Raw genomic sequence first — 12099 nt, 5'->3', positions numbered from 1 at the left:
AATAAAGTAGCCTAAATAAAACTTTTTTAGCAGTAAGAAAATTTAACTAAAAAATAAAAATAAATAACTCCATTTAATTGTCAGGCACCTGTTTTTTTTTTAAGCATTTGAAAACAGTTTGAAGCTTGAAAATATTAATATGCTTCAAATGGACATTTGTGACTTGAGTTTAACAAAGTAACACCACATGGAAGTTTATTTCATTCCATAAAGCAATTCATGTATTTTAATACAAAGGAATTACAAATGACACTTTTATTAAGGAAAGAGCTTTAAATGATTTCTTGTGTAGAAAGCAAAAAGGGTTGAGTAACATGAAAATATATAAAGCTTTAGGAAGGAGTTTTGCCGTTAAGAACATTAGTGCAACTCATGGAAGCAGCCTTCTTTAATCAGTACTGTTTCCACTTAAATTCATTCCTTCTTAGGATGATGCCTCAGTAGTTACTGATAAAGAATTAGAGTTGGCAGTTTTCATTGCAGCAAGGGTGTACTCAAGGCTGAATGTTCATGCTCAGTCAAAAACGGTAATGAAAAACATAACATCCATTTACTTATCATATTCTTATCTGCCTTAAACTAGATTAGTAATACATAAAATCACATGTTGTTCTTTGACATTTTTTATTATTTGTGCAAATAGATTATGACCAGCTAATGCATCTGACATTCAAGTAAAGGATGAATTCAATTAATATTTATTGAGCACCAGCAGAGTTCATGGAACTCTAGTAAATACCAGAAAATGCAGCTTTTGTGTGTATATAGGAATACAAGTTGAGGATGAGGTTGCAGTCTGGAAATTGGGAGATAGAGAATTATTGCTGAGGGAAGAGTGGGATTATATAAGAGAATTGGTTGACAGAATTCAGTTTGAAATATCCAAGTTGAATTTTATTGTTATCAGTTCAAAGGTTAATTTTCTTGCTGCTGCTGGTCAGAAGAGGAGAAAAGAAGTTTTTTGTTTGTTTTATTTTGTACTTTGAAAACTTCATGTAAGATCTAATGTGTTTATGGAGGTCATCTTTATTTTTTAAAAAAGATTTATTTATTTATTTATGAGAGACACAGAGAGGCAGAGACATAGAAAGATGGAGAAGCAGGCTCCTCACAGGGAGTCCAATGTGGGACTGGATCCCCTGACCTGGGATCATGCCCTGAGTCTAAGGCAGGCACTCAACCCCTGAGCTACCTAGGCGTCCCTGGGGGTCATCTTTAGAACTCATCTGCATCTTATTGAGCATTCAGCTTTGGAGTACTATCTGTCAGGTGCTATGATTGGAACAGATCTGTAGGTGAGGAGAGTAAGATGTGCTTCTGGCTCACAAGGCGGTTGGTGGAGGAGACTTGCCTGTGTGTGACTAGTCATGTGTGGTGCTGTGGCAGCAGGGATGCACTGGCCTGTGGACAGAGTGATTCTGGAGGACATATTTCTGCTTTGGAGAGATAATTCTAATCTCATTGTCATTGGTGAACTGGAGAGCCCCAGGATACGGCTTAGTGTCAGTCATCAAATTAAGGAAGCAGCTCCACTTTCTCTTCTTGATGAGACAACAGGAACGCATGGGCAATGACTCTGAGCTATAACATGGTGCAGTAATGAGACCTATGTCATTGGGGCTGCCTGTCAATCTGAGTATATTGAGATGCCATTAAAAACTAAAAATGACGAGTTTCTAGGTGGTTTCATTAGTTAAGCAACCAACTCTTGATTTCAGCTTGGGTCTGGATCTTGGGTCATGGGATCGAGCCCCACATCTGGCCCTGTGTGCGGTGCAGAGTCTGCTTGTCCCTCTCCCTCTGCTCCTTCCCCTACTGTCTTTCTCTCAAATAAATACATAAATAAGATCTTTTTTTAAAACCCTAAAAATGAAAATATTGAGGTACTTGGAAAGGCCTCCACTTTGCAGCCCCTGGATTTGGGGTGGAAAAGTCAGTAGGCCCTGGCTAACTAGATGTGGGTGATGGGTCTCTATTGGAAGTGGTGCCGGGTCTTATGGATTTGGGAGTCATCAAATGCCTCAGAAGGGAGCTTGAGCCAGGTACCGTGCCTGGGTGGGATATTAGTAAAGCCAGCCTCACCCTTCAGGTGGTTTTATTAGGGATGTAGGGCAACTGCCACATAAACTGTTTTAATCCTAGTTGGGGAAGAGGTACCTGTTTCTGCTTGGGTACTCCAGAAGAAGCATCTCAAACTGGTTATGGCAGTTGAGTTTTCTAGGTGCATCACCAGACTTCTGTTGAAATCCTAGACTTAATGTGCAAAATTGTCTTGAGGTGATATGATTAAACTGAGATACTTTATATAAAGCATTGCTGAAAGTACCTGGCAGTAGAATTTAAATAAAAATATTAGTGTTGAAAATGTGTTATGAAATGCAAAGTATTGTATTATTTTTTCCTTTAGCTTATAAATTATCATTCAAAGGCACTTGGAATGAACCAAAAAGAAGACACTAAATATTGTCTTACTTGTTTTTTGTTTTTTGTTTTTTAATTTTTTGTTTTTACCTTTATTCTTTTGGATTATTGGTGTCAGATGAGTTCTGGTATAGCCATAGTCAATAGAATCAGCAGTCTTATTCACCATATTGAGGATTTCTAGATGACAGAGACTGGCCTTCATGACTTTGTCATATTTGAAATGTTACCTTCTTTAGATACAAAGTAGGCCAGTAAATGCATGCTGGGCACACCTTATGTTCATGTGAGGTGTAGCACTGATTTTAACAACTTTTTTTTTCTTAAAAGCACAAAACATTTTAACATTTTCTTGTAAATTTGTGTATGTGTGTAATTTAAAACAGTCGTCTACAGAGTTTTCAGATAAAAAACTGGTTTGAAACCTTAAGGTAACATTGAAAGAAAATAGTTACCCACAAGCAGCTAACTGTAGGCTTGATCTCCTGCCTTTAAGATTGAAATTCCTTCTTCTTTTTACGGCATTGTCCTAATTTCTTCAGTTTGCTCATTGCTTTTTCAAGGGGTCCTTTGTGCTTCATTATCGTTCTTTATGATGTTGTCCCCAGCTAAATTTCTTCCATTTGCCTTAGGCTTTTCTTGTACTCTGGATCTCCCATTATTTTTATTGTCCACCAACTACTGTTTCTGCATACTGATTGATAAAGGGGGCTGCTCCCCTCCTCCTGCTGCTGGCTGCTCCCACCACCATTCTGTAGCTGAGGAAGGAACACAACAGTCACTCTGAGCTGCCTGTCTGTGGTGAATTCTGATTAGTTTGCACAGACATCCACTTCTCTGTTGCTTTTGTGGCCTCTGAGCTTTTATTCAATCAGCAAAGACTGTGCTGTTAGTGGACCCTTGATCAAAAGGATTCATTGAACTCACTGTGATATGTAAATACTCTCTTGACCCAGGGCTCACTGTACCCCACACTTGCTTCCCCTCAGCCCAGTTTGCTCATTGATGACCCTATCCATCTGTATCCTTCCCTATAAACCGAGAAGATACTAGGCTTGGTAGGACAGTGGAGTGGGGAAATGAAGAGGAACTGTGCATGTGGTGCTAAATGGTTTTTGAATCTTTTGTGTCACTGCTTCTCTTAATGCAAATAATTATAAACTATTTAAAAGTTGGTTTTTAAATTTCAGAATTTTAGGTGACATCTTTATAATTAGGTACAGTTTTAATTACATGACTGATGAAATGTGGTTTAAAGAGCACTCCCTAGCCTAGGGATCAGAGGGACTCCATTCTAGTGCAGATTTTGCTGCTTAACTAGGGAAGTGACTTGGGTTTTTTGTTGTTGTTGTTGTTTGTTTTTTTTTTTGTTGTTTTTTTTAAAGATTTTATTCATTAGAGAGAGAGAGAGGGAGAGGTGGAGACACAGGCAGAAGGAGAAGCAGGCCCCATGCAGGAGTCCGATGTGGGACTCGATCCCGGGACTCCAGGATCACACCCTGGGCCAAAGGCAAGTACTTAACCGCTGAGCCACCCAAGGATCCCCACCTTTCAATCTATTGGTGCCCTCATTTCTGTAACTGGAGATAATAGAAGGAGATGCCTTTCCTGTCTTTCACAGAGACAAAAGTGGTAACATGTAAACATTCTTTAAAAATATCCAGGAAATATGTTTATAATGATGATAATGACAAATAGTCTTTAGACTGTCCTTTTTAAATACTGAAAATCAAAAACATAACCCTCAAAATGAAACTATCCTTTTTAAAGAATGCTAAAGGCAGGCTAGGCTAGTAAGTCAAATTCACAAACATTAAAACCCATTGGGAACTTGTATTTACTGATTATGCAAGACTGAAAAGTTTTTGTTTAGGTTAAGGATTTATTTTTCAACAATTCGGTGAATGCTTAGCTTTTGTAGTAATAAGAAAAATTGATGGGGGTAAAATCCATCATATTAGGGGATTGTAGGAAGAGAAAAACCAGGGTAGAGAGAAAAGACAGATGTGTTGTAGATGTGAAAGCAAAGAGTCCCTGTGTCTGTCACGATCTGGAAAGGAAACCTTGGTCAGACCTAGGAGAAATTTCTTCATCTTAGGTTTTTGGGGTTAAAATGGTATCTTCCTTAATCACTTGGAAACAGTGGCAACTTTACCATGAAGATCACAGTTCCTAAAAGATATGCTTCATCTGTCTCATTCTAAAAGATTCCAAAGTTCCTTGGACTTGTATTATGAGTTGACTTTCATGGCAGCTCCACTATGGTAGGTGGAGTTTGTGTGGAATGGTTTTCTGAGATTTCAAAAGGTTAGATTTTAAATGTATATATATTTGTAATCGGATGAGAAAATGAAGCTATTTACAGTACAGCAGCAGAACATGAAGTCATGTTATCTTGCAGTGTACCTGGGCTCACTGGTGTTCTATAAACTAGATTGACATGTCCTGTGATAAAAATCAACTAATGATACTTTCTCTATTCCACAAAAAGTAAAAGAATAGTATTTTCTAATATGTAAGGTATTTTTTTCGTAATTTGGTCCTAATTGTTAATATTTGCTATTACTTGAAGAAGCAAAAAAATTTAACTGAAAAACCAGAAATACATAAGTTTATACTCAACTTGTCAGGTTTTTGCTTTTTTACCTTTGTTCCTCTTATTCAAAGTTTGTTTTAGAGGACGCATGCTTTTGTTTGTGAATATACTGCATATATAAAATAGTTATATTTTCTGCTAATAAAATGCTTCCTTGTTCATATGATAACATTAAACATGTCTGTTTGACAAGGTTGTTTCCCTGTCTCCAACTCTGCAGCTGATGGGTACTTACACTGGTTCACATGTCCTTGTGATTTGAGTTTCTTTACTGAGCTGTTGTAGATATCACAAAGATGTTCCTTTAATTGTTTTTAATCTAGAATATCTTGTCCTTTTAAAATACTTTATTTCTGGTTCATATTTACATGTTGTATTACACGTGATGTAAACGGAATGCAGAATGGACTGGAAAACATGAAGTGGTTTTTTCGGGAGGTCTGACTTCAAAACAAATGTTGTTATATGTGGTTATAAATGAAAAAATTCTTTCATGAGTCATATTTGAATTCTTTTGTGTCATAGTTGTGTCTCAACTTAAAATTCTGTATATTATAAATTAGTAATAATCTGTGCATTGTTTTATTGCTTCACCTTTAAATTGTCCATAGTGTTTAATAGAAATAGAACATACATATATACATACACATTTTTTTGGTGGTTCTGATAATGTGGTCTCACTGAAAATTATTAAAAATAGTTGCAGTTGATCTCTTTCAAATTAATCTTTTGTGGGCTTTACATAGTCTTTTATAAATTAAGTGGTAAAAAATAGGTAATTGTGACTCATTTATTCATTGAAATTAATAATTATCTGTGATTCACTTAAGCTTAAATGGGGAAATAAAATATACCAGTTTCTATAGTTATATTTCAAAAAATGAGAAGAAACCTTTGAGTTTCTTTGGATTATGGCAAAAATACCCACGGTGTGTAGACCTTCCATTAAATTTGCCAAATATTTGAAGCCTGCTTTGTATAAAACATCCCACTCAATGTTGAAGAAATTTTGAAAGAAGAGTGATTTGCCTTTGAGGAGTGTGTAGTATATCAAAGTGAGATCAAATTATATTGTAAATTGTTAAAATAGAAGCTCAATTGGGATATACGTCCTAAGAGATTAGAGTTGGGGTATTCTGTTACTTGCTTGTGGCCACCATAAACTGTGTGAGGTGTCCCATTCCCTGATGCTCACAAACTCTCTACTCCAACCCACTCCGACTCCCATCTCTTACATCTTATAACCTGCACTAATGTAAAAAGGAGATATAAAAATTTTTGAATGGTAGGATAAAAGGAAGCTGATACAGGATGTTGTTGCTCTATCAGAGTTCCTTTTCCAAACAATTCAGTGGCTTGGTACTACCATCACTGAAGGTGGCCATGCTTGAGTAAAAAAGGATTTATTTAAAAGTTTTACAGATATTTCCTATAGAATCAGTTTATATAGTATATGTTTTCTTTCTAAGCAGTTTTTTTTCTCTTTTTTTAACTTGAAAATTAAACATTTCAGACATTTTAAATCATCAAAATTTATTTTCAACATAGGTAAACATATGTCCAAAATACACACATGCACACGTGCACATTTATAGAGAGACATTATTTGTAAGAACATGATATTAGGGATCCCTGGGTGGCGCAGCGGTTTGGCGCTTGTCTTTGGCCCAGGGCGCGATCCTGGAGACCCGGGATCGAATCCCACATCAGGCTCCCGGTGCATGGAGCCTGCTTCTCCCTCTGCCTGTGTCTCTGCCTCTCTCTCTCTCTCTCTGTGACTATCATAAATAAATAAAAATTAAAAAAAAAAAAAGAACATGATATTAAACACCAGTTTAGCCAGTTATCTGAAAAGTAGTGTCTGTCTCATACTATTATGGGGATTAAATTAGTTAATGCATGTACTCAGAACAGTGCCTGGCACATAAGGAAGCATCAGGATGCAGAATAATATGAATAATGTAATACCATTTGTTAAAGCAGGGTTTGGACATATCTAGAAACTGAGTGAGTAAAGAATATTTTTGGGAGAATAAACAACTGGAAATAGTTTATTTGGGAAAGAGGAAAGAGCCTGGGGTGGAGGGGAACATATATTTTGTCACCTTTGAACTGTTTTTTAAACCATATATTAATTTTTTAAACAATGCCATGTTCCAAGTAATTGAAGAGAATCTACTTTAGAATGAGAATCTGTATTCTTTTCAGATGGCCCTGCTGAAGCACCAGTGACCAATGGGAACACAACCACAGTGCCATCCCTGAATGATGATCTAGACATCTTTGGACCAATGATATCTAATCCCTTACCTGCAACAGTCATACCCCCAGCTCAGGTATGTAGTAAGAAAATGGTTTTACATGGTCACTGCTTATTTCCTTTATGAAAAGTATCGAAATTTCAATTTTGAAAGAATTGTCTCTGAGAATTGTCTCAAGTCTCTTACTTGAAAACTTTGTTCTTTAGGCCAGAGATTGGCAAATTAAGCCTGCAGCTCATTTTTGCAAATAAAGTTTTTATTGAAACAGCATTCCATTTGTTTACATATTATCTGTGGCTGCTTTCACACTACAGAAGCAAGTTGAAGAGTTGGCAACAGACACTGACCTACAAGGCTAAATATTCACTGTTTAAAGTTTGCTGACTCTTAGCTTTTAGGCAAACAGTGGTGCTTAGAGTGAACCAGTGGGAAGACTCAGACTATTTCAACCTTGCCTGAAATTAACAAGGTCACTTCAGAGGTTTTAAAGCCACGGGTGTTTAAATATTGATCGCAAGCCAGTAGTTCTTTTTTTATGTTCTGTTGAGCCATTCCCAAGGTAGTGTTTAGTTCTGGCTACAAAAAAAACCAAAACCAAAACCAAAAAAAACAAGAATAAGAAATTCCAGCAAATTCAGTAAAATAGTATATTCTTTTTTATGAAGATAAGTTGTTTTAAGTTAGTCTTAAAACCTTTTTTTTTTTAATTGAAGTATAATGGGCACACAGTGTTTTTACTTGTTAAAATGATTTAAAAAAAAAAATTTAGAACAGGGCTCCTGGATGGCTCAGTTGGTTAAGCATCTGCCTTCGGCTCAGGTCATGATCCACGGATCTTGGGATTAAGCTCCACATTGGGCTCCCTGCCTGTGGGGCAGGGAGCCTGCTTCTTTTCCCCCTCTGCTAGCCATTCCCCCTCCTTAGGCACATGTACTACTTAGTACATTACTACTACTTAGTACATGTACTACTTAGTACATCTGCTAGCCATTCCCCCTCCTTAGGCACTATGTACTACTCCTCCCCCTCATAGGCACATGCGCACGCGCTCTCTCTGTCAAATAAATCTTAAAAAAAAAATTATTTAGGACAACAGTAACAATCAGGATTTTTTTTTTTTTTTGCATATGATGGTAAAGAAATTTTGAATTGTATTCTTAACATTACATGGAATTTTTTGCCTTCACTTTTTTTTTAAATTGTAAATTGTTTAATACTTTATTTTTTCAGCTTTACTGAGGTATAATTGACAAATAAAATGGTAAATATTTAAAGTGTATATTTGATTCCTACCATCAAATTAACACATCCATCACCTCACATATTCACTTTTTTTTTTTTATGAGAACACTTTAGTTCTTTCCTCACAAATTTCAGTTATACAACACGGTATAATAAACTATCCTCAGGGTCTAAGGACCTTATTAATTTTATAACTGAATTTGTACCAATCTCCCTGTATTTCCTCTACCCTCGAACCCTGTTAACCACCATTTTGCTTTCTATGAATTCAGCTTTTTTTTTTCCACGTACAAGTGAGCTCATGAACTATTTGTGTTTAAGGTTAATATATTTTTATATAGTTTTATATTGAACTATTAGGATAGAGGTTACTCTTAAGTGTACAGCTTTAAGATTTTATCTTAAACTTATACTTTATAAATGAATAGTTGTATCAGTATAGCATAATTTTTGAGGTGAAATATTGTCCTTTTCTCTAGAAAAACTGAGCCAAATGAATAGTGTTTGGGTAGAAAGTTTTAATAAGAACCTATGTCTTAACTAAGAAGATTAATTGCTTATACTTCTATTACACATATTTTTTGTTATTATGGATAGTCATTGTGTAATTACCAATAGAATTGAGCAAATAAATTTGTTAGGAATTAGTTTAAATTATCTTTATGAAAATTGCCTGCAGCATTAATGTTTTATTTTCAGAAAAGACAGCTTTATTTTATGGCTTTGCTCCTTCTCCCCTCCCCCAATACCTACAAAGAGGGACTGTTACTACTATTTGTTTCAATTAACATTAAGCACCTTGTGAATTTATACAGGCATGGGTAGGCATGTGATAATAAAAACTGTCTAATGCTAAAGTTGTGGCTTCAGAAAGGCATTTAGATTATTTGATGATTTGAGCATGAAAAGCAGTTTCTTTTGGTCTAGCATTCTTGTGAGGCTGTTTTATCTGTTAGACTTCTTTCGATTCCACTGGATTATGAGAGTGCTTTGTAACTGCTTGGAGACTTAGACCCCACATCTGAGGCTTCAGTGTACTACTTCATGTGTTCTGTTCAGTATCAAAGCAAGTAGAACAATGCAGACTTCATTTAACTCTTAAGTAGCACATGACAAGCAATATGGGATATAGCTTCTGCCTTTACGAGAGGTTGGTCTGACCTTCATGCTTTGTGCATTCTGCATCAATAACTAAGAGTAACAGGACTTATTGTAAAATCACATGTAATTCTTTCTTTAGAGCATTGTTTTTGGACCAAAACTGTGCCAGTTGTATTGAGCCCTATAAAATATGTGGGGAACAGAATTCTCTTTCATTTGAACTACATGTAAAGATTAAAACCCAGACATCTTTTTTAAAACAATGTCTTTTAAAATGGGGGGAGGAGAAAGGCAGGTTAAAGTACACATAAACTCCAGCTATGTAACTTAATAATTTTGATGGGTTTCTATTAAGTAAAATTGATTGGACAGAAATAGGAATTACTCTTGAATGCTATAATTCTTTCAGTGCTGATTTTATTCATAATTGAAGTTCAATTAAAAGATTTCTCACTCAGGGGCACCTGGGTAGTTCAGCTTGTTAAGTGTCTGACTTGGGCTCAGGTCATGATCACAGGGTCATGGGATCCAGCCCCATGACAGACTCCCCGCTGAGCAGGAAGTCTAGTTGTTCCTCTCTCTCTCTCTCTCTCCCCCTCCCCCTGCTTGTGTTCTGTTTCTCTCTCAAATAAATAAATGTTAAAAAAAAAAAAAAATCCCCACTCTCGTGAAGATGAGATTTACCCTTATGTCTTCCAAAGGGTCTTGGGGTATATTTAGCTAATCAGAATGTGCATGTGTATTGGGGGTTCAGAGGGAAGCATTCCAGAGTCCTCAAAGGTGACTTGTAGAAACCATCCCTTTCCTTCTGTCTATAATATACATAGACCAACAGTATCTAGACCTGCACAAGCACTGTGCCCTGTCCTTGGATCAGCCCTAGGATCCCAACTGCTAGAGAACCTTTGGTCAGTGATTCTGCAGCCTCCCAAAGTGTAAATTGACAGTCAAAAGTTGCTCTTTTATTCTGGAGTTGTACTGCTATCAAATGGAGCACCAGAAAAAAAAAAAAAAAGGGAGAGAGAGAGAGAGAGAGAGAAAGAGAAAGACATAGGAGGGCTTACGCATCATGCTGTTTGGTTTGGCTGCTTTTAGACTATGACCATGTTGAAGTAGATGTTCATTTCATCTGCGCTCCTCAAAAGAAAGATATACATGTGTAGAGCATGTGAATATTAGGCTGCTCTAGGATGAGACCGTGGTTTTATTTTCCAAGGTTTCACTTGCCCACAGTTCGGAAGCAGAGCATCTTCCTTCTGATGTATCACCGGGTGACTAGTAGTAGCTTAACACTCGTCACAGTGTCTCACTTGTCATTCATCTCACTTCATCTCATCATGTAGGCATTTAATCATCTCACATCATCACAAGAAGGGTGAGTACAGTGTATATTGAGAAAGACTACATTCACATAACTTTTATTTTTTTTATTTTTTTTCACATAACTTTTAATATATTGTAATTGTTCTTTTTTGTAGTTAATCTCTGTGTTTAATTCATAAACTATCAGAGGTATGGTGTATAGGATGTATAGGAAAAAAACATATATAGGTTTTGATACTATCTGTGGTTTCAGGCATCCACGGGCCCTTCGACTGTATCTTGGAAGGGGTGGGAATAGGGGAACTACTGTAATAGTTCCCAGCCATTTGGATTTTCTTGTAGTTACATCTCTTTCACAGGGAATAGACCTTAGGGTTTTGAGCAGGTTCTTAGATTGAACAGAAACATGATGAAAAGATTAGTGAGATGGTTGCTTCATTACCTGACAACATTAACAATAAACACTGTGTGTTTAACCCTGCCACAGAGTACTTGTGGTCATCAAGCAACTGTGTAAGATAGGAAATCTTATTATCCCAAAGTTTAGAGAAGAGAGACAATGGAGATTAAGTGACAGTCTCCAAGGGTACATTGTTTTCTTCAGTAAGCAGTGGAACCAGAGTTTAGTTCTAATAGGCTGGCTCCAGAGCTCTTACTCTTAGCTTCTGTGAGCTTCTGCTGCATCATTGGTAGTTCGGACAATACTTTAATCAAGCATATTGTTATATTTGGTATTCAATTATGTCTGATATCTTACACATTTCAGATCTTTTGCAAAATTAAGTGGCCTTTCTATCTCAGAATTCTTGCTTAATTTGTCATAGTAGATTCGACATTGATTTGCTTAAATTTGTGAATATAGTGCTTGGATGGTAGTTTATATTGCTAGTTTGTTTTTTTTTTTTTAGCCAGACTATTTGATTTTTTAAATTAAGGCAAATCATATGCATGATCTTTAACTTGTAACTACTACTCTCATCTTATTCTATAGTTTGAGAAGACTCTAACCCAGTTTTACTGTTCTTAGAATTCTTTGAAACCCTTCATATCTAAAACAATTTCATGTAAACTGTGATTGACTAATGACTATAGAGATTATACAGTCACAGCTAATAACCTCACTTTAATCCATGTGCACATATAAAGTGAAAATTT

General features: G+C 36.2%; 1 protein-coding gene across 4 annotated transcripts in view; it reads left to right on the top strand.

Annotated features, from left to right (window-relative positions):
* The window catches only part of SMAP1 (small ArfGAP 1), a 175270-nt gene that overhangs the window by 157284 nt on the left and 5887 nt on the right, over positions 1–12099 (top strand). For all 4 annotated transcript variants that reach the window (XM_041743059.1, XM_041743074.1, XM_041743064.1 and 1 more), the window contains one exon: positions 7226–7353. In XM_041743059.1, coding sequence (XP_041598993.1) covers positions 7226–7353 — 128 coding nt within the window. The remainder of the gene's footprint in view (positions 1–7225; positions 7354–12099) is intronic.

The sequence above is a fragment of the Vulpes lagopus genome, chromosome 1, assembly GCF_018345385.1.
Source record: "Vulpes lagopus strain Blue_001 chromosome 1, ASM1834538v1, whole genome shotgun sequence".
NCBI lineage: Eukaryota > Metazoa > Chordata > Mammalia > Carnivora > Canidae > Vulpes > Vulpes lagopus.
Note: the sequence above shows the minus strand (reverse complement) of the source record. Positions and strands in the feature narration are given on the sequence as shown.